We start from the raw sequence: 22,069 nt of genomic DNA on the forward strand, positions 1-22,069 counted from the left end.
TGCTCTTCCTGCTTACACAGTGTCAGCGGCCATAAAACTGCACCCCAACGCTGCGAGGGTGGAGGACGGCTGACAGCAGCGCTCTATTATCAGTTCACTTTTATCCAGATCTCTGCTTTTAACATCACAAGGAAGAGGGGATTTAGTGAAAATAAGGCTGGCAAACAAGCATCAACCACCCAGTACAAGTGGCACAATAGCAACGGCAGGATAATGGTTGCTGTGTCAGTGGGAGAGCTTGCCATTAAAAATGCAGCAGCCATTTAAACAGTATGTAAAATTGAGCAGATTAAAAATATATGTGCCCCACGTCCACGAGGGCTAAAGCTTCCTCTGCTCTCTCTCTCTCTGTGCAGCAACGAAGGCGGCACATTCACAAACCAAAACGCGGCCGCACACGCACAAAACAAAAAAGGGTGATGTTTCTGAAATTGAATTTTTACGACGGCGGAACTCTTGCAAATTTAACAAAGCTCAAACTGGAGAGCACGACTTGTTGAAAAAACTATTCAGCGTCCTTTTTTCTGAAGGCTTTGAAGGCGGGACCGACTCGTTTGCAGGGAAACCAAACCGGTTGGCCTTCCCAGAGAGCTTCCCCCCTTTCATGACCTGGCTTTAAGGACTTCGCTAAAGAGACACTTGCAGACAGTGTGCGGGTTGCAGCCAAAGGGTGCGACCAAAAATACTGTTAAGATACTCTGGGAGGCTTCAGGCAAGAAACTAATGAGGATCACAGCAGCCAAACGTGAGAGCAGCCAGGGTCATCATGGACAAGTGCACTCATTATTCACAGCAGCTCGACTACAGAGAAATGACATGGACGTGGATGTAGTGGGTGCAGGAGCATCTGATATATCCAAACCAGAGGAATTAGAGCCAGTGATGCTAATCAGATGCACATTTTGTCTTATATCTCCTCATTTTCTTCCAGCTTCCTATTCTGTGTTGGTATAGAGTCTGTAAATGGGAAACAAAGAGGCTCGGACTGATCCACGCAACACTATTTCAGCGTTGTCTCTGCTTTCAAATTTGTGTACATTTGTGTTCATGCATAGGACAGATGGAATGGGGCAGTGGGAGCAAAAAGTATAGTAAATTTTGCACGTGAAAACTAAATATAGTAACTGAAGCTAGCTAAATATCAACAATCTTTCCCCAGAATCACAGATTCCACTGTTAAAGTCAGCAACTAATATAGACGCATGACTGCTAGAGGTAAGTTTTTACATCAGTATTGACTGTTGTGAAGATTTTAACCAAAATTTGTCTGACCAATATTACATCACGAAGCATTTTTTTTTTGTAGTAAAACAGTTTTTTGTGATTATCATTATTTAGCAGAATAAGGCCTTGTTTACACCAACAAAGATATTGTGCAAAACCAATATTTTCCCCGACGTTTTGAAGTCCCATTCACTTGCAAACACTGTTTTAGATGATTAACCCTCCTGTTGTCCTCATTTACGGGCACCAAAAAATATTGTTTCACTGTCTGAAAAAAATCCAAAAATTCAGCAAAAAAAAAAAAAAACCCAAATTTGGCAAGAAAATTCTTGGAAATATTTCCAAAAAGTGAGCAAAAATCTTCAAAAAAAATCCTAAAAATATCTAAAGTGATTACAGATATATCAGTAAAACTTCTAATATTTTCTTTAAGAACATTCACAAAAAAAAAATCAACCAAAATCCAGCAAAATTCATTGGATTTTGGTTGATTTTTTTGGTGAATGTTCTTAAAGAAACATTTTTAACATTTATTTTTTTCCACCAAAAAAATTCCCAAAGATTTCCCAAAAATGCTGAAAATGTGGACATCAGAAGTTTCACTGTGAAAATTCTATTTTTTTTCCCCATATTTTTAAACTATAAAACAGGTCAATTTTGACCCACAGGGCAACAAGATGGTTAAAACTGAGATTTTCCAAAACACTTGCACCCAGTAACAAGTTTACAACTCAACTTGGCATCCATGCTGCACCACTTCACCGGCACACAAAAGCCTCTCTTACTGCTTGCGTAATATTAATGGGTCCACAGAAATCAGAAATGATGAAATCCCAGTATTTTCTGCTATTTGATGTTTCATAGACATAAACTGGACTGGCATGCTTGTTAGAGTGTCTGCACTCTTTTCATGCATGTGTACAGAGATTTTTTTCGTAAAACGATGGCGGTGGAGACTGGATTTCTGTCTCTTTTTTTGTAACAGAGTGAGGAAAATCTCTGTAATAATGTATACAAGGCCTGAAACTGTCATAGCTGCGGGACTTTCAGGATCAGCTTGAAATATAAACAAAGAAGAAAAACTATTTTGGAATGTAATCAGCTAACATGCCAGCTGCAGGTGGGTGTGGGTATAACCTTTACCACGGTTAACATTATATTTTGCAATACAAACATTTGCTAATCAGCACTGAACAAAAGTTACAGCTTAATAAGAATGGTGCTACCTCTGCAGGACAAATTACAATTTTGACTGATTACAACTTATCCTAAATGGAAAACGAGTCTCTGCACAAAATTTAAAGCCAATCCATCCAACAGTTGCTGAGATATTTCCGTCTGGACCAAAGCGTTTGATTGACCGGCCAGCATTGCCAACCCTGCAGCTGCACCGCTAATGTTGCTGAAATGAATTAAGCAGTAAATCTATTATTAAAACTGTTGCACATTAATGTTCCTATAATCAAGGACTCCATTAATTGGCTTATTAGTTTAGCTCCATTGGAATGACTTTGCCAAGAAGGGAAACAACAACACGGCGTCGGGTGGTTCTGCTCTTGTTTCCTTCAGCACAGTGTTTGTGGGCTTTTTTAAGCTCTGGAAGGAGATAAAGAACAATCCCACGCAAACGCATAATCTTGTGTCACTGCAAAAAATAAGAACAATCACTCTGCTTAAGCCAAATTTAGCCGGGGGGGTAAGTCATTGCCCTCAGGTGTTGGAAGCAAATGGCTGCTTGCTTGTACACGTTCGCATGCATGCGCACAGATGTGCAGTTTCACACACAAACAAGTACATTGAAACATTCCAGATGGCCAAGCAGATTGTTTTGTGCTAATTTCCCCTGTGAAACAGAACTATCATCCATAGTGGGATCCCCTGGTTCACCCTGGTGATGCATTAAGAGTTAAACACGACAAGTATTCAACCACTAACCTATCTTTTTTAAACACAAAGACGTACTCACACATGCAGCTTTAATTCACTTACTGTTAAAGAGGATGTGACACAGGACTGTATTTATACAGAGAAACCACACCTTGTGACCAATAATTATATTTAAATGGCTTATTCAGCGCACTGTAAATAACTCAGAGCTCAAATTAAAGGAGATTTCTGTGCCTGAGATGTGTTTGGTGGTAAAATGAGCTCCAGAACTCTTTATATTTGCCACCCATCATGTTCCAAATGTGTGATTCTGATCTGATTTTTGAAAATATTTTAAATATTCTCACAATTCATACAATTTAACAGTCAGTGCTTGTGTCAATTTGGTCAAATTTACATTATACGACCAGTTGGAGGTAGAATTAGACGTTTCAAGCATGTATCCATTACCTTTAGCCTAATATTTAAGTATTTTTCTATTAGTTATGGATACTTCTCAATTTATCCATCATTTTAAGGAACTATTTTAACATTTTTATCTATCACCTGTTACAATTATAATAATTTCCTATCACTTTTAGCATTGTAATTAATCAGTTCATCTATATCTAATATTAGGAACATAGTTTAACAGTATAACTGCTGCTTTCAGCTTCAATCCAGTATTTTCAGATGACTATTTCTTACTTTTAGGTACCAATTTCAACCATTTTTTAATTGCATTTAGCTATCTGGTTAGACTTATTTGCTTTTCTGCTACCAGGTTTTCATGCCTGCATGCAGTAGTTATTAATCAAACAGGAATTTCAGATTTCTTTCAAACTAATTAAGCTAATATTTTCATCCACCCTTTAAAAACAGCAGATCTACCTCCTGAGCTACAATTACTCCTGATGGGAAATTACTGCCATAAGATGCTAAAAAGGACAGGACAGTCGGTGGTCCGGAGATGTTTGCGAGGATTGTTTCACTTCTATTCATGCTTCACCGCCACCTTAATTGTGGATTAGCCAGGATGACGACAGCTAGAGCCCCCACAGCGAGCTTTAAAACTGCTCTTATGGAAAGCGAAGGGTGACATCAAAGAGAAATGTAATCGTTTCTAAATGTGAATCCTCATATTACTTTTAAAAGAACTAAAGACAAGAAAAATGCATAATCTGCTCAGCCTCAGTCGGAAGACACAGTCTGATAATTAAAGGCTGTGTCGAGTGGTTCAAAGCCATAAAGAATATCTTTCAAACTTTTCCATTATTGCTCTCTAAACATTGTCTGCAGTATAGAAGGTCGACTGTGGTCAAACCATAGATTGTATGCTAATTTTTCCAGAAGATTGCAACATGTTAAAAGAAAACAGTGTCTTCCTTACAGTCACATGCATTATTTACCAAAGGTTTATATTAATAAAATATGTCTACATCAGCACTATAAAACATATTGCTTCTTATGGCTCTATACATACATACTTATGCAGCCATATGCAAGAATCTTTTCATAAACATTTAATTATCTATTTACAAACAGGAATTAAACTTGAAACCTCAATAACCGCACATTTATGACAAAGTGACATTTTCAAATAAATTTTCCAGCTCTGATACTAATTATTTGACTTCCTTGCCTGACCCTAATGTTTAACTGAAAAGCTTTTTTGTAATGACATGCATTGTAGCAAGAATGTCCTCTTGCCAGTCAGTTCATCAGTTTGGGCTTGACTGAAAATATAAACATAACCAGCGATTATCATGAAATGTTGTACAAACATTCATTTTCCCCAGAGGACAGATCTGACTGACACTGAGCATCCCTTGACCTTTTCTCTCACTCAACCAAGTGTTTGACGCCTTAGTGATTCATGGTGCCCCGAGGATGAATCTTGATGACTTTTGTGACTCATTGACTTTCTAAAGTGTCAGTAGCAGGTCAAAGTTAACATCCTGATGAATATCTGATGGTTTGCCATTAGGTTGGGCATTCAGGATACATTTTATGAGTTGAAACTATTCATCCTGTGCCATTATCAAGTCTAAATTTACTTTATCAGGTCCTGTGGTTTATTACCAAATAACTGCTCCACACACTGCTGTGCCTTAATACGGCCTCACAGAGACATTTGCATAGCAATACTCATGCTCTTGTTTTTGTTCTTGTTTGGGCTGCAGGCTTGAATTAAAGCAAATTTGAACAATACTCATTTTTTTTGGAAGCGTCAGAATCGCAGTTACTTTTAGTGCTAAACACGGGTTCAGGTTATTTGCTGATACTAGAATAATGAATCCACTTCTTGTCACCTGACAGCTAAGAAACTGGATTAGCATTTCTAAGGGCCACGAACCTTTTTGCCTCAACGCACTGAAGCTGCAGTCTCTCAGCTGACTGTACACGGAAAGAAAGCAAACAGTGTTGCATTGTGCGAGCTTCTGCTGTGTACCACGCAGTAACCCCAGGTCCCATACAGAGCAACGGAGCTAAATGTACGCCTGGCTGCAGCTCTGCATTGAAAAATCAGCTGACTGGAGGAAAGCAGCGTCCTGGCACACTGGCGTCTGGCACCGCACATCTGGCATTTAAAAGGCCTCGGAGCAAACAAGCTGACATTATTGTTTCGTGTGGGCTCATTCTCTATTTTCAGCCACCTGGCTTTTGATATCTGTTGTTGTCATAGCGATGAGTGACTACGAATGAGGCTTGTGTATTTATCCCGCAACCAAATGCCACTGACTCAAATTGCAAAACAATTATTGAAATACGTTTATGGGGGGAAAAAACATGTTCTCGTGGCTTTTTGTTTGTGTTTAATCAGGGTTGTAGGTGATTAAGTTAATAAAATCGCAAATGTATTAGTCCACTTTCAGCAAAAGTGCTTGACCCTATCAGCTTTTTCAGTCTTTAAAAACAAAACACAGCATGGTACAATCACCCCTTTGATCTTTAAGCAAAGATCCATATAGGCTTGGTACAGTGTCGTCACTCAAGTAGATTCATGTCCTTCAGGCACACTTGTTCCCTTCTCATTCTGCTTGAGCATCGCTGCTAAAGGCGAATGGCTTCCTGCTACTTCTCTGCCCTTCAAACTCGCTCATTTCCATGTTGTTGGAGAGGGCTACGTTTCTGCAGGTCAGGTTTAAGTACAACACGAAGCTCCGATTATTGCATAGATTAAAATCAGCAGCATGAAGGCCGTCAACACATCCTGAGGGATCTTTAGTTGGCGGGAATCTACATTATTAAGGAGGTGCGCTTTGCAAAGAAACACTGCCTACATATAACAAATGGTCTAACAAGTGAATGTGAGGGAGGCGGCCTGAATTCATGAATGAAATACTGTGACAGCCACTTGATTTCATAAACTGTTTGATGATGCATGTGCAAACTGAGAGCTACAAACCATTCTGATATACATCAAGTTCATCTATTACAAAGATAAAGCCAGGAATCGGTTGTCTTAGCTCCAAAATTGAAACCAAGCTTTGTTCGATCGCAACAAAATCTGCCCACAGGCATCTCTAAAGCTTATTATTCAACATGTTTTATCCCTTTTGTTGAATCCAAGCAAAAAGTTGTGATCTCTAGATGTGTTGGTAGCCAGAGTTTTTATTTTTATTTTGACTAAATATACACAAGTGTGGTCTCTGTCATGTCATCCTACTCTCAACAAAGATAGAAAGTCAAAAGGTATTTCCCAGAATGACTAAATAATGCATAGCTGGCCAGTCCACTAATTTCCTCTTACAAAGACACAGTCTCAAACCAGTTGTTTGTATGTTGCATTATATTAAATAAATATTTCTATCCATCATTATCAGCTGAGCCAAGAGTGATATTTTGGTGTACACAGACAGGCCATAAAACCTCGTAAAAACCCTTGTAATTTTAAATATATAATGAACCCTGCTAATTTCATATGAGAATGGAATTTGCTGACACTGGCACAAAGCGTTTGGGAGCTTGAATCCCCCCCGTTTTCACTTAGGACTGAAGTTCACCTCTGGAAAATAAAAGATAGAAAACAGAAGTGGAGCTGGTGAGGCAAGAGTGATGAGGATGGAGCGGAACAGCTCCCACAAACTGGATTTACAATGGGAGGATAGATGGTCTCCTCAGAACTATATCTGTGCTGCGTTCAGTGTTTGTGCTTAAAATGAAATGCATCTATTTCATTTTATATATACGGTTTAGTTCAACCAGCCCTTGATTTCTTATGAATGTTTTGAAAGCAGAAGTCAGTCAGATATTATTAAAAGTAATACATGAAATACTTTCCCTGCTTTAAACAATTTGAGAACAGACATACAAGACAAGCTTTCGGTTTCAGAACTCTAAGATTAAAACTGAAAAACTCCACCATCAAACAGCAGATTTCCTTTTTAATCCTGCAGTATAATTAGTTGCCATCTATGAAATGTAATCAAAGCCAATTAACTGTTAAGGTACATTCACACTGACTGGAAAATGAGTGGCTCAACAATATTGTTTCAGTAGATTTTAGAATAAAATAATGGTCAACAGTACATACACACGTGGACAAAATTGTTGGTACCCCTCAGTTAAAGAAGGAAAAACCCACAATTCTCACTGAAATCACTTGAAAGTCACAAAAGTAACAATAAATAAAAATTTATTGAAAATTAAATAATCAAAAACAGCCATTACTTTTGAATTGTTGATTAACATAATTATTTAAAAAAACAAACTAATGAAACAGGCCTGGACAAAAATGATGGTACCTCTATAAAAGATTGAAAACTATTTGACCAGAGTGACATGATTAACTCAGGTGTGTCATTTAATTGACATCACAGGTGTTTCCAAACTCATAATCAGTCAGTCTGCCTATTTAAAGGGAGACAAGTAGTCACCCTGCTGTTTGGTGAAAAGGTGTGTACCACACTGAACATGGACAACAGAAAGCGAAGGAGAGAATTGTCCCAGGACATCCGAAAAAAAATGATAGACAGACATCTTAAAGGTAAAGGCTATAAGACCATCTCTAAACAGCTTGAAGTTCCTGTGACAACAGTGGCTCATATTATTCAGAAGTTCAAGACCCACGGGACAGTAGCCAACCTCCCTGGACGTGGCCGCAAGAGGAAAACTGATGACAAATTGAAGAGACGGATCGTTGGAATTGTATCCAAAGAGCCCAGAGCAACCTCCAAAGAAATTAAAGGTGAACTCCAAGGCCAAGGTACATCAGTGTCAGATCGCACCATTCGTCGTTGTTTGAGCCAAAGTGGACTTCATGGGAGACGACCAAGGAGGACACCACTGCTGAAAAAAACTCATAAAAAAGCCAGACTGGAATTTGCAGAAATGCATGTTGACAAGCCACAAAGCTTCTGGGAGAATGTCCTTTGGACAGATGAGACCAAACTGGAGCTTTTTGGTAAGGCACATCAACTCTATGTTCATAGACTCAAAAACCAAGCATACGAAGAAAAGAACACTGTCCCTACGGTGAAACATGGAGGAGGCTCAGTAATGTTTTGGGGCTGCTTTGCTGCATCTGGCACAGGGTGTCTTGAAAGTGTGCAAGGTACGATGAAATCTGAAGACTATCAAGGCATTCTGGAGAGAAATGTGCTGCCTAGTGTCAGAAAGCTTGGTCTCAGTCGCAGGTCATGGGTCTTCCAACAGGACAACCATCCAAAACACACAGCCAAAAACACCCAAGAATGGCTGAGAGAAAAGCGTTGGACTATTCTAAAGTGGCCTTCTATGAGCCCAGATCTGAATCCCATTGAACATATGTGGAAGGAGCTGAAACATGCCATTTGGAGAAGACACCCATCAAACCTGAGACAACTGGAGCTGTTTGCTCATGAGGAGTGGGCCAAAATACCTGTTGACAGCTGCAGAACGCTCATTGACAAATACAGAAATCGTTTAATTGCAGTGATTGCCTCAAAAGGTTGTGCAACAAAATATTAAGTTATGGGTACCATCATTTTTGTCCAGCCCTATTTCATTAGTTTGTTTTTTTAAATAATTATGTTAATCAACAATTCAAAAGTGATGGCTGATTTTGATTATTTAATTTTCAATAAATTTTTATTTATTGTTACTTTTGTGACTTTCAAGTGATTTCAGTGAGAATTGTGGGTTTTTCCTTCTTTAACTGAGGGGTACCAACAATTTTGTCCACGTGTGTAGCTACTAGTTAAGAAAGAAGTGAATGCTTCTGAAAACTAGAAGGCAAACTAGAAGGTAAGAATGTTGCCGTATAAAATGAAGGCAGGTCAAAACGTTACATTTACTGCAACGGCGAAATTAAATTTGTTCATTTGTTTGGGATGCCAACAAGATTAAACTGTTAAACCCAATTTCCGTCACAAAAAGGCTCACATCGAATCAAATTTGTTCCTATTTAGTTCTTCTGCAGAATTTACTTCCCATCCACCAGCCTCCAGAGAAAAAAAATGGACAATGTGTTATGTAGTGAACCAGGTTTTGCTCAAGGTTTCTTCCCATTAAAAGGGAGTTTTTTCTTGCCACTGTTGCCTTAGGGCTTGCTCTGGGGGTTTAGGTATACGGGTTCTGTGAAGCATCTTGAGACAATTTGAATTGTAATTCGTACTATATAAATAAACTTAAATTTTTTATTGACATTTAGACAGTTTAGCACCATGAATAAAGTTACAGCATACAAAAACACTAACTTGCTAAGTTTGGCTAGTTTAGTTTAGTGCAGGACACGATTAACTGAAAAGAGAAGAATAATCAGCCCACCATTAATAACCACGATGTGCACGACTAATTTAAATATCTTTGTATTTACCTTTTGCTTACAAAGCCTGGCACACAAACATGTTACAGCAGCACAACTTAATGCGGTCCAATCTGACACACACCATCATCTTCTCCAGCTTACACGGGATACACGATGCACACCGAGGGGCCATTTTTCTCCCTTCATACGACCTGTTCCTGTAAATCTGCTCTGTTGCATTTGATTCCCACTCCAAGGCTGTTCAATAATTCAAGAAAAATCCTGTGCAGAATATGTTGCAGCGTGCAGACCATGTTCAGAAAACCTACGGATTTCCAGAAAGCTGACATACACGAGGGATTCAGAAACAGCAATAACAGGACGGCGGAACATCAGTGGGAAAACATCACAAAGCAGGGATGGGAAAGAGCTTATTAAAACACAACAAGTCTGAGAGGAGACATCGAGCAGGAAATAGTCTAAATGGTTTAGTTTCTAAAATCCCAAAGGAGGATACTGAGTGTGTAGGGAGAATGCTTTATCCCCCAAACAACTGTTTTAAATACACACTTACAGACTCTCAGGTATTTTTTTTACAAGGTCCCATGCTTTGTGCAGTAAGTAAACAAATTATCTCATGTCTGTAACATTTGGTTCAATACACTTATGAAGATGTTAGTTTTTTTGACCTGATTTAGAAAACACCTGCTGCGTTATAGACTTTGATGGATGTTTGTGTGCTGTGCCATAAAACAAACAAAAAGAAGACTCAATTCAAGCATCTTCTGCTGATTGAACTTTATATACATCATCTTTTTCACGTACAACGCACAGAATAGAACAATGACAGATTAGTTAGCAAATTTTACATTAAAAATGGAAATATAAAACAGGTCGGGAGAGGACTGCGTGTTACGGTGTGTTCTTCTGCTCATGCTGTGTAATTGTTGAAGTTTTGCAGCGTGTAGGTCGCAACCGTGTCCAACAGCCAACCACGGCTCACAACTGTGGCTTGTCTGGAGAGACCTGTGGAGTAGACAGCAGTTAGGTACGAGTAAAGGTGGAAGAAAGTATGAGCAGATGCAAGATCTAACAACACATGAGTGCAGGAATAAATCTAGAGAAAAATCATTTAGGGTTTAAAATGCTTAATAGAGGTCGACTGGTAGTTATCTCAGAGCCAGTATTGATACGGATTATTTCGAATCATGGAAGCTGATAATCGATGTTTGGAATACTATACACAAACTCCAACACAAACCTTCATTAAAATGCATTTGTGTATTTACATGTTTAGTTAAAAAAAAATCCTTCAGTGTTTACAGCCTCGTCATATGTAACCAATCAGAAAGTTCTGTAGAGCAGTGACTACAGAGAAGTCTTTAGAGACATGGGATATGTGACATGCCTGCTTCAACAATCTGCTAAAATAATGTTCTGTCATTCAGACATAAGTCATGTTTTCATTTCTGTTACTCATGACTCTGTTCAGACACACCCACCACAGTGACAAAAACAGCCATAGAGCGCACACAATATTAGTCATTCATGCGACATTGAACAGCACATCAAGCGATGAATAATACATAATAAAGCGCTAATAAACAAAAGGCTAAATCTAAATTACCAGCGAGCTAATCAAACTGCCCAAATAACTGATTGCCTAGTTTATTATGCTTACCCTAATTACTGAAAATTCTGCATTCGGTAATGATAATCTAAGTTCAGAAAAATATTCCAAAAGCTGTAAAGGAGCTCAAGATTCAACTGAAGGACAACAGGGAGGTGTCAAATGATTCAACAAAAGCCTACAAACTGTGACTCTGTGTGACTTGTCATATATCTAAAGTGATGAAAAGCACAAGTGTGACTTGCCATTTGACCAGGTATGAGCCTGTCTCCAGGTCGGGGAAAATTTATTTATTTAAAGAAATTTCCAGAGCTGCTGTTCTATTGTTCCAAGTGTGTAAATTTGCAGAAATCTCTTGCTTGTGGATCCTGCTGCTGTTGGACGCTCCAGCTGTTTAAAAAAACTCAGGAGAAAGATTCCTACAAACAGCTGGAAGCAACAAACTCAGCTTCAGCGACTGTTAATTCATTTTTGTTGAGTGTTATCAATCTAGCGTCTGTTTCATCACAGTACGTTCTATTTTTATGGACATTTCACTTATTATTGATGTCAAATTGTAGAGCAAAGTCAATGAGAGAGGTGTTTTTGACTCGGGCACATAAACTCAGGCTTTTGTGCTCTCTGTGATGTTTTTAGACCAATATTGGTGCTGAAACTCGGAAAAAGTGTTCCCCAAACCACTTTACACAGCTCCAAGTACATCACTTGTGCATGCTTATCTGTTAATGTGACTGCATGCAGTTCAGACTTGTGCTGCGTTGACAGTGATAAGAAAATGTCACGAGATACGACCTCGTAAGATTGCCACTGCAGTTTGTAGGGAAAGGTGAGCTCATTCAGACATGAAGCTCACATGTTCAGTTACTGTCAGATTAACAGACAGGAGTCTGTAACGGGTTTTATAGAGAGCAGGGGCTCCATCTGAATGACAATAGTGGATTTCTAATTTGATTTTATTGGAAATAGGTTTCAAAAAATACTGGGAGAAAAATGCTCAGTATGAGACGTGATGATTGGCAAGGTCGATAATCGGTCGACTCCTATTTTGTATTCATATGCTGTAGCTTTTACATGATATTCAGAGCTTACAGTTCTGGCAGTAAGTCAATATTCATCGTTTACAGCTAATGCATGGCTCTCGTGTTTCTCTATATTTTCCGCAAATACCATGAAAAGACCCACAATTTGTTCGTCCATCCCTAAGTACATCCCTTCTCTGTCAGTGGCACTCAGCCCCGAGTCCACTGGTACTGCTAAAGATGTGAATCTATAAAAATAAGCTGTAAAAATAAAGTTTCAATTACCTAAACTCAATAGGTGATATTGTTTTTGCTGACACAGGAGTGCAAACTGCATTTGTCTGGCACGGTTTTCGGCTGTGGATTAAAACACACTGGTGCCCTGTAGAGTATTTATGGGACCATGATGATGTATTTGGGAGTGACTCCAAGTAAACAAAGGGACGTGTCAGCCGATGCGAGCGAGGGTCGTGTTTTACTTGTTTTTCAACCACAGTGGAGCAATACTGGGGCATCCCTGTGGCTGAGGGGCTGAGATGCTTCCCACAAACCGCAACTATCCTGATTTGACTTTGGCACACTCTCTCTCGCCTTTATTTCTTCATGCATCTCTACTGATGTCTAAAGAAAGCAGAAGCTACAAAGGGAAAAAACTAGAGTAAAGAATCGATGCATTGCTGGTTTTGGGTTTCTTCGTGGGGTTTGTGACGAAAAGATGAATATACAGGAGGACATCGGCAGCCTTATTTTTTAAGTTTGTGTGGTAACAACTTAATAGTTAATAACTTAATAATATAAGTGATACAGGTCTGATCACCATTGCAGACTTGAATAATTGAGGATCACTATTATAGCAAAACAAGCAAAATCAAGTGGCAAAAGCAGGGGAATTTTAAATGCGTCAACTTAACCGACCAAGAAGATGTGCAAATATGTCAGATAAGAACAATAACCTGTGTCTCATAAAACACATTTATATATTGACACACAAATGCAAACTTGTGATTTCAATCAGTAAAGCACAAAAAGAGCACAAATGGGAGATAGAGAAGGGTAGAATGGAGGGGCTGCTCGATTACCTGGTCTATAAGGAGGACGTGGAAGAGGAAAAGCGGCATTAAATATGCAGCAGTGCAAATTAGGATGCGAGGAGGAGGGAGTGGGGGAACTCGGAGCCACTTGCTCCCTCTGTTTCAAACTGTCAGCCTCTCTCTTCTGCGGCCAACTTGTTTTGACATTCCCCCCGCTACAATCTGACATTTTCTCTTGGCCATTTTTCTGCTGCCTAACTTCCTTCACACATGCTTTCCTGGCAAGTCACTCTCCTCGCTCTTGTTGGGAACCTGTCTCATTTTGGTTGGCAGCATCTGTCATTGCCGGGGCACAAGCGCATCCAAATCTATGCACTAATGGACAGACAGGTACACTGACAAGCACAGCAGCCAAAATGTCTACGCTTGTGAGGACCGTCTGTTCACTCCATAAGAAATATGACCTTGAACAATATTATATCCGCTAACTAATACAGGATATTTAGTGTAATATGTATACACAAATGTACTGATTTTAGCACAAAGCAGCTGAAAAGGGGGATTAAATTGGTATAACCTTGCTGTGAATGTCGAGATATTTAGGGGACGACAGTTGCAACAGTGCTTTCATGGGATTTTTTTCAAACATCAAAACCTTATGTGAGAAGATAATTACAGTTTATGTATATATATTAGTGAGCTTCAACAGTGCAGAATAAAGTCATACTTTGTCATGTGCAATGTTTTAAAAAACAACTATGACCACTGATGAAAGGACATCAAGAGCAACTTCAAACATGACTTTTTTTCTCCAACTATTTAAAGACACTGATTAAATGTTCACGTTTAGACGACATTTCAGTGGGATTTCCAATATTGAAAAGTTTTATCATCTATTGTGCAAAAATAGTAGCGCATTTTAACTGCAAATCCTGCCCTCCCCACCACCAACAACAAAGTAATAAGGAAAACAATGGTCCAAGCAGTGGACACCCACAATCTTATTGTTGCTAACTGCACCCAAAGCTGGGAAGTGAACAGAAGAAGAAACACACTACAGAGTTACACTGCTTATACTGGAAGGACAGAGGCCATTTTCCACCTTCGGAGCAGCTGAACCTCTACGGCAATTTCATATATTACACATTAGACAACTGCTCCTGCTACGACGTTCCTTCAAGCTTCTTGGTGGCAGCACACCACCCATAGCTACATATTCAAATGAAATAATAAATACATCAAAATTGCATTTGTGGCTACCCCACATTTTGCTTACAAGTGCAATAAGTCTTTGGAGAAATACCTTCACACTTGTGTCCTACTAATGTTGTACACACAATTTTGTTGGTTAAAAACAGAACGAAGAGATTATTTTGACGTCGAGACAAAATATCGATCAGTTTTTAACTCAAAATCAACACTAAAATCGTGGTTGGAGGGTAATATTATACTAGATCCAGAGCTATTATGCAAAGTTCACATCCCATTATCAAACAATAATAAATACACTCTGGTCCTGCCTGTATTGGTATGAAAACTGTTAAAATGCTGGCCCTTTGCTAACATGTCATTTATTTTAACCATATCACAACAAACTGCTTAATGTAAGAAAATTCTACAAATGCAAATAAACAAACATTAGTAACTTTTCAGCATCGGAACAAACTGTTTCCTGTTAATTTAGCTGCCTTATTTGAAAACATTAGCAATTAAGGTGCCTTCTGCCTCCTACGAAACACTGTCTTACTACATACTGCAGGCAATCTTCAATAAATTATCTTAATTGCTTCAATTATTTTCCTTCAGTTATTCAAAAATAGCCTCCCGCCCTTTTGCTTCTTCATTAAGTGTTAATGCCTTTTTTAAAGAGTCTGATTGTAATATGCAAAACAAACAGACTTCATGGCAGGAAATCATTTGGTGACATCTTTTTCTTTCATTACTAACTCGCAAAATAAAATGTTCTGACTAATTTTAAAGGGATTGTGCCATTGCTAGACAATAACATGATATATAGCAATCCTACCTTAGAGAACATTATTAGCCTCTATTGGTACATGTCCCATCACACAGGGTTTCTGTGCGACTGTCCATCAGTCTGCCCCTTTGTCAGCTCCAACCTCAGGGTGAAGCTGTGCATGAATTATGTAACTAGTCCCTGCTGCTGCTGTCAGTCTAATCTGTATCTTTATTTTTTATTTTTTGCTGGATTCTTCATTGTTCCTTTGTGTCTCATTTTTGTATTACTTTGTCTCGTTTCGTGTTTCCTTTTTTTGCTCGCTTGTGTTTTTTCGTTTTATTTTTGTCATTTTGTATTTTGCTTTTGTCAGTTGTCATTTTTTCTCATTTTTTTGTTTCTTCATTTGTTGTCTAAATTTTTTGCTCTTTTTTGATTTGCTTTGTGTCATTTGTCTTATTTCTTGTCATTTTGTTTCAATAAAAAAAAAAATCTGTATCTTTATGAACCCTGTATGTGTGTCAGTACTGTGTGTGAACATGTGTGTGGGTGAGGGGGAGCGACAGAAAGTAAGTGAGAACAGCTCGAGTGTGTTCTTTTATGATGTTGTGTAAAAATAGAAGGTGATAATTAAATGTTTTCGGATGAGACTCACTGCTGTATGCAGAAGACGACTCTGATCGAGGCTGTACAATGACCAGTTGATGGGACTTCTGTGTAGCAAAAAGAAAAAAACATAAACCAGTTTAGCATTACAAAACAAACAACAATTATAACATACATCATACAGTTAGAGCCAGTGAAATTGGAAACATAGCATTCAGACTATTTGCTATGATACTTAAAATTTAGCTCAGGTGCCACCCACTCCTTTTGATCACCTTTGATATGTTTTTCAATATGAGGCTATGATAAACAATTCTTATATGAAGGAAGTTTGAAACAACAAAGTCTCTTAACAGAGTTGGCCACCCAGTCAAACTGAGCAACTGGAGGAACATGTGACCAAAAACCCGATGATCACTGTCTGAGCACCAGAGATCAGGAGTGGAGTTGGGAGGAATTTCCAGAAGGACAGCAATCACTGCAGCACTCCACCGATCTGGGCTTCATTGCGCAGTGGACAGATGGAAGCTTGTCCTCCATGAAAGACATTTAGAAGTCTGTTTGGAGTTCGTTCGAAAAAAAATAAAAACACTGCAAGAAACTAGATTCTCTGATCTGATTAAAACAGGACTGAAATGTTTGTCATGTCCCCCGGAAACCAGACACTGCTCTTTACTGGTCTAATATCATTCCAGTGATGAAACACGGTGGTGGCAGCATCATGCTCTAGGATGTTTGTCAGGAGTATAGAGAAGGGGGCTGGTCAGGGTTGAGGAAAAACTAAAGCAAAGAGATATCCAAAAAAAAAGTTCAGTAGCATAAAGGACCTTGGCTTGGGCTGATGATTTAGCATCTAAACCAAATGTTCCGAATGACCCGAAGCACACAGTCTTGGAAGGGTCTAAGGACAATTCTGTGAATGTCATTGGAGGCACAGCCAGGAGAGACCTGAAAATCGCTGCCCACTGACAGTCTCCAACCAACCAGAGGCCTGAGCTTGTTGCATCTTAACCAAGACTGTTAGTGTTATATAGAAAAGGGAAAGCTATGGGTTCATTGCTTATTATCCTTCCAGCAATGCATTTCACCAGATAGTTAAAATTACTTACTAAGAAGACACTGCTCGACATCGTACCACCAACTGTTCAGCTGTGATGTGTACTCTGCTACATGTGCTGCAGTGCTGAGATTATTGTGGAGTTGGAGCTGCTCGGCTGGACAAACTATCAATTTTCTTAAATGATCCAAACCATCTTTATCAGTATTATGTTCTGTAAAATAAAGTTTTCATATTGCCATATATTGGGCAACATGTACAGAGTTACTGATACATCTGTGACATCAAAAATAGGCCAATATTATCGAAGCAACAGAAATACTGGTCAGGTTCTACCAAGAAGACGTGAGGTACAACAGCTGCCAACAGTGCTTCAACTTAGCACTGAGTAGAGTCTGAATACTTACACTCAACAAAAATATAAACGCGACACTTTTTTTTGCTCAAAGATCTAAAACTTTTTCCACATACACAATATCACCATTTCTCTCAAATATTGTTCACAAATCTGTCTAAATCTGTGATAGTGAGCACTTCTCCTTTGCTGAGATAATCCATCCCACCTCACAGGTGTGCCATATCAAGACGCTGATTAGACACCATGATTAGTGCACAGGTGTGCCTTAGACTGCCCACAATAAAAGGCCACTCTGAAAGGTGCAGTTTGTACACAATTCTTGGAAGCTGAAAACATCCCAGTTAGCCCATGGCCAGCATACTCAACGGACATGTCACCCATTGAGCATGTTTGGGATGCTCTGGATCGGCGCAGTTCATCAGTTTTTATGAGTTCATCTCATAAAAAATGGGAGCAAAAACAAAAGTGTTGCGTTTATATTTTTGTCGAGTGTATGTCAGTTTAATTCTTCAATTTTTTTTTTTTTTTACATAAATTTGCAAACATTTCTAAAAAGCCGTTCTTGTCATTATGGTCATTATGGAGTATTGAGTGCTAGTTGAGAAGGAAAAAAGAAGGTGAATTTGAATGATTTTAGCACAAGACTGCAACATAACAAAATGCGAAAAAAGTGAAAGAGTCTGAATACTTTCTGAATGTACTGTATTTAATTTTGCCTTTTCGGCCACAATAAATGTCACATTTGCTGAGCAACACGGCATTAATGTGCAATTTTCAAAAATAAAATCAAAGCCTAGAGACAAATAAAAGGCATTAATGCAGCTTTGTGAGGCAAAGAGTTGTTGTGGGAGGCACTTCACTGACTGTTGCTTGTTTTTCTTGCAATATGTGTCCATCATGAAAATCCTAAGCATTGGAAGCATTTAAAACTGAAACAACTCATACAGGATTTAGGGAAAACGGGAATTAGATAATTAGAAAAGCCCTTGTTGACAGGTCTCCTTCTGCTTTGATAGATCAGCACTCACCTGCAAACTTAAATGCCACTTTAAAGAAGCACAGATTGCATTTTTACAATTATACTGACGAGAATGAAGGCAGCAGTGACTACTTTTTCAAGTGGCAGACGATAGATACTCTTACCTGTTTGCTGTCGAGGAAAAGTGGATCTCTAACTACAGCTGCCCCACAGAGCTCCACCATCCACTCCATTTCATCTATGATAAACACATAGAAAACTGTTGAAGGTAAACAGAAACTGTTTGGGGTACTCCAAAAAGTTATCAGCAGCTACACCTAAATTTTATTCTTTCTGCTTTCATCTCTTTAACCCTGAGGGGATACAGAGCAGACGTATTTCAAGCTCAGACTTCCTTTGATCACGGGAACGGAAAACAGGTCAATACCACTCAAAGCAATAAGTGCACAGCACTCAATCAATCAGCACACATTCAACTTGGTTTAGAAAAATGCATCTATGTGCCTGGAAATACCAAACACAGCTACAAAAAGCAAAAAATAAACAACTTCACTTGTGTGGTATCCTTTACAGGAGACACATGAGGGTCAACTTGTAGAGGCGGCATATAACCTCATCACGTATCATACAGAAACTTCTGTGGTTAAATAATGAATGAAATCTTGTTGAGTTGAAGAAAACAGACTCCATCCTCGTGTTTGTGCCATGTAAAAGAAAGTCTTTAAGCTACTCACGCTAGCTCACAGATGTCAACCCATTAGCAAAGCTTCATCGATCCAGCAGGCAGCAGGAGGATGCTGCAGGAGCACTTAAAGAGCCCCAGGAAGAAGAAAACCGAAGAATGCTGCCTTGTGAGTTCTCAAGCAATGTGCCCCCTGTGACCTTCACCGTCATTCAGCCACGTGGGAAGGGTAAAGCAAGAAGTATTTTGTATGACGGGCAACTAAACTCCTTTTAACCTTCAACTTCAAGGTTATTAACAGTTTAAATCCTGGAGACCAAAGTTCACAAACTGAGCTTTAGTTAAAAATATAAAACCATTGTATCTGTGGACAAGGGAGAACTGCAGAGGCATTTTGTCCACAAGTGAAAGCTCATTTCCGTTTTCTTTTCAGAAAAAAATAATTTCCAGGCAGCTAACTGGCTCCATAGCAACTGCTGTGCAATGTGACAACACCGCACCAAAAAACGCCTCACAGAACTCGGTAAGTCGGTATTCAGTCCACCCACGCGATGGAATCATTTGTCATTGTTCTCCAGTGAAAAAATGACTGGGGTTAAAAACAGCACAGGTTTCAAGCTAGTCTCCGTGTCAGTCAAAAGCTGTGTGTGCTACTTTAAGTGTCCTTCTTTTTATTGTCATGTTTTTCTCTTTAAAGCGAGGTGGGTGTCTATCGGAGTCCTGCAGGAGAGACATCAATAAGAAGAAACAAGTGTGGCTGAGAAAAGTAATTCTTGAGTGAAAGAAGAAGTGCAAACAGCATGACAGTAAGAATTTAATGAACAGCCATCTTATTGTTTAAAGAACATGCAAAAGGGAGTTTTTGAAACTTCATGTTTGTGATCAGTGACATCAACGAGATGTTGTAATTCCTGTGGTGTTTTTGTGCTGTGTTCTTCAGACAAACCCAACAAGACTGGACCACAGCGAGAGAGAAAACTGAAGTAATTAGCAATGTCTGCACAGTGAAAGATCAATAGGTTTATGATTTTACTGACGTTTAGCAGTCTTAGCTAACCTACACCGGTTTAAAAAATAAAAAGCAGTTTGATCCCATTGGGGTAACTTCAGATACCTGAATGAATCCTTCTGATCATAATATTTTTTTTCTAAACATCAAATTTTCAAAATGAATTCTTTTAAGTGACTAGGTCTTAATCATTTAATGCACAACATGGGACAAAAGTGACCCAAACCCAATGGAAATTGGGTGTTTCCTGACCCACACTGTGTATCAAAGAGTTAAAAGTGGATGCAAGGAATAATACACTGTAGTAGAAAAATGCCAGCGACAAATTTGCATGAAATTAGAAGCAGTGTTTGAATTTATTTCTTTGTTTCTGTATGAAATAGTGACGAAAGTGACTACATGATAACCATTTTATAGCTAATTCTAAGCTGCTGCTGTGCACCGCTAAATTACTGTTTTTATAACAGCGATGTTGTCCGACAGCCTCACAATAAACGGATAAAACAGTTGTTAATTTGGCAAAATTTCCATTTAACAAGCGCAACAGAAAGTACACATCTCACACAATTATTCTTGCCTGTCAGCTGTTGTGTAGTCAATCGTTTTCTTTTACACTGTCAATCACAGACACAGAGAGAGTCTTCTTTCTGAAAAGGGGGCGGGGACAGCAGCAGCGTAGCTACATTTAAAGCTACAGATACTAAACGGGGCTTGAACCGCGGCTATAAAGCCAATCTTGTGGTGGGCATCCAAGAAAACTTTCTGAGAATCCAGGTTAAAAGAAATCTGGCATTCTGAGAAGGACTTATGGTTTAAAAATGAAAGCAACTGCTTGCGTCTACTGTGTTTCTCTATTAAGTGATTCTCATTGTCAGAAGGTGGAGACAAAAGTACTCCATGTCAGGTTTAAAACTCCTTTTGTGATTAATTTATAGTCAACTAATATACCAAACAAAGTCTCTCTAATAGTTGAACAAGTATGGATACTTACATAATGCCAAAACAAGTCATTTCCCATGTCACATTACGTTATTGTTCAGATTTACCTGTTGTCATGTCTGTAAAAGGTCCTTGGAAGCAGATCTTGAAGCCTCTCATGAGTAGCTGAAGGCAAAAAGAACATACAAGGTAAAGATAAAATAACCTACTGTGAAATGTTTGAAAAACTCTATACAGTTTCTAAAGTCAGGCAAAAGAAGACATCTATACAGTGAATTTAACCCTCAGAGAATGTTCAGGAGCACTGTATGAGAGCAGTCATCGCTGCTATTACCATTACAGCCGAGTGTGTTTCTGAACTCTTCACCTGTGTAAGGGTTACACTGGGAGAGCTGAAACACTTCGCCAAGTGTCCCGCAATTTACAGCAGGGCTTCCTCACTTACCGTGTAAAATAAACCCTCTAGACCTTGTTCTTTTTTTTTTGCCATCGCTGTTATAGTGTAAATTCAGGGACGAGTCGAACAGAAAAAGCCACCTTCACTGTGGTAATATCGCGCTTAACACAAAGAAAAACGACCCGCTCGACACCAGGGACACATTGTTTTATTGCGCTCAAGGTCGAGAAGCTTGCTTGAAATGGGAATGTAAACTTGTTTCCTTGAACCATGGTAACCACAGAAAAGGAAATGCGCAAGTCATATCACAATCGCATAAGCAGAGTTTGGCCGGATGAAAGTGTTCAGAAGATAAATGTCCATGTGACTGGAGAAAAGAAATACTAATTTCTCTCTCCACCCTGTATGTCCATAATGATCATTAGCCAGAGGTGCTTGGTGAGATGAAAAAGTGTTTCTGTTACAGATTTTTAATTTAGACAACACCTAATGTCCTTCAGGAGGTATTAGAGTGTGATAACGTGCACACCTCTCTCTTTCTCTCACACACACACACACACACACACTCAGATTTTCTTTGAGTGA

General features: G+C 39.0%; 1 protein-coding gene across 2 annotated transcripts in view; it reads right to left on the reverse strand.

Moving 5' to 3' along the window:
• Nucleotides 1-10,603: 10,603 nt before the first annotated feature.
• The window catches only part of LOC110959318 (BRCA1 DNA repair associated), a 32,143-nt gene continuing 20,677 nt past the window's right edge, over nt 10,604-22,069 (reverse strand). For both annotated transcript variants that reach the window (XM_051939346.1, XM_022206126.2), the window contains exons 19-22: nt 21,195-21,252; nt 18,622-18,695; nt 16,113-16,170; nt 10,604-10,846 (exon numbers count right to left, since the gene is read on the reverse strand). In XM_051939346.1, the coding sequence (XP_051795306.1) occupies nt 10,752-10,846; nt 16,113-16,170; nt 18,622-18,695; nt 21,195-21,252 (285 nt within the window). In that variant the 3' untranslated portion in view covers nt 10,604-10,751. The remainder of the gene's footprint in view (nt 10,847-16,112; nt 16,171-18,621; nt 18,696-21,194; nt 21,253-22,069) is intronic.

This window comes from Acanthochromis polyacanthus, chromosome 19, assembly GCF_021347895.1.
Source record: "Acanthochromis polyacanthus isolate Apoly-LR-REF ecotype Palm Island chromosome 19, KAUST_Apoly_ChrSc, whole genome shotgun sequence".
In the NCBI taxonomy this organism is placed as follows: Eukaryota; Metazoa; Chordata; class Actinopteri; family Pomacentridae; genus Acanthochromis; species Acanthochromis polyacanthus.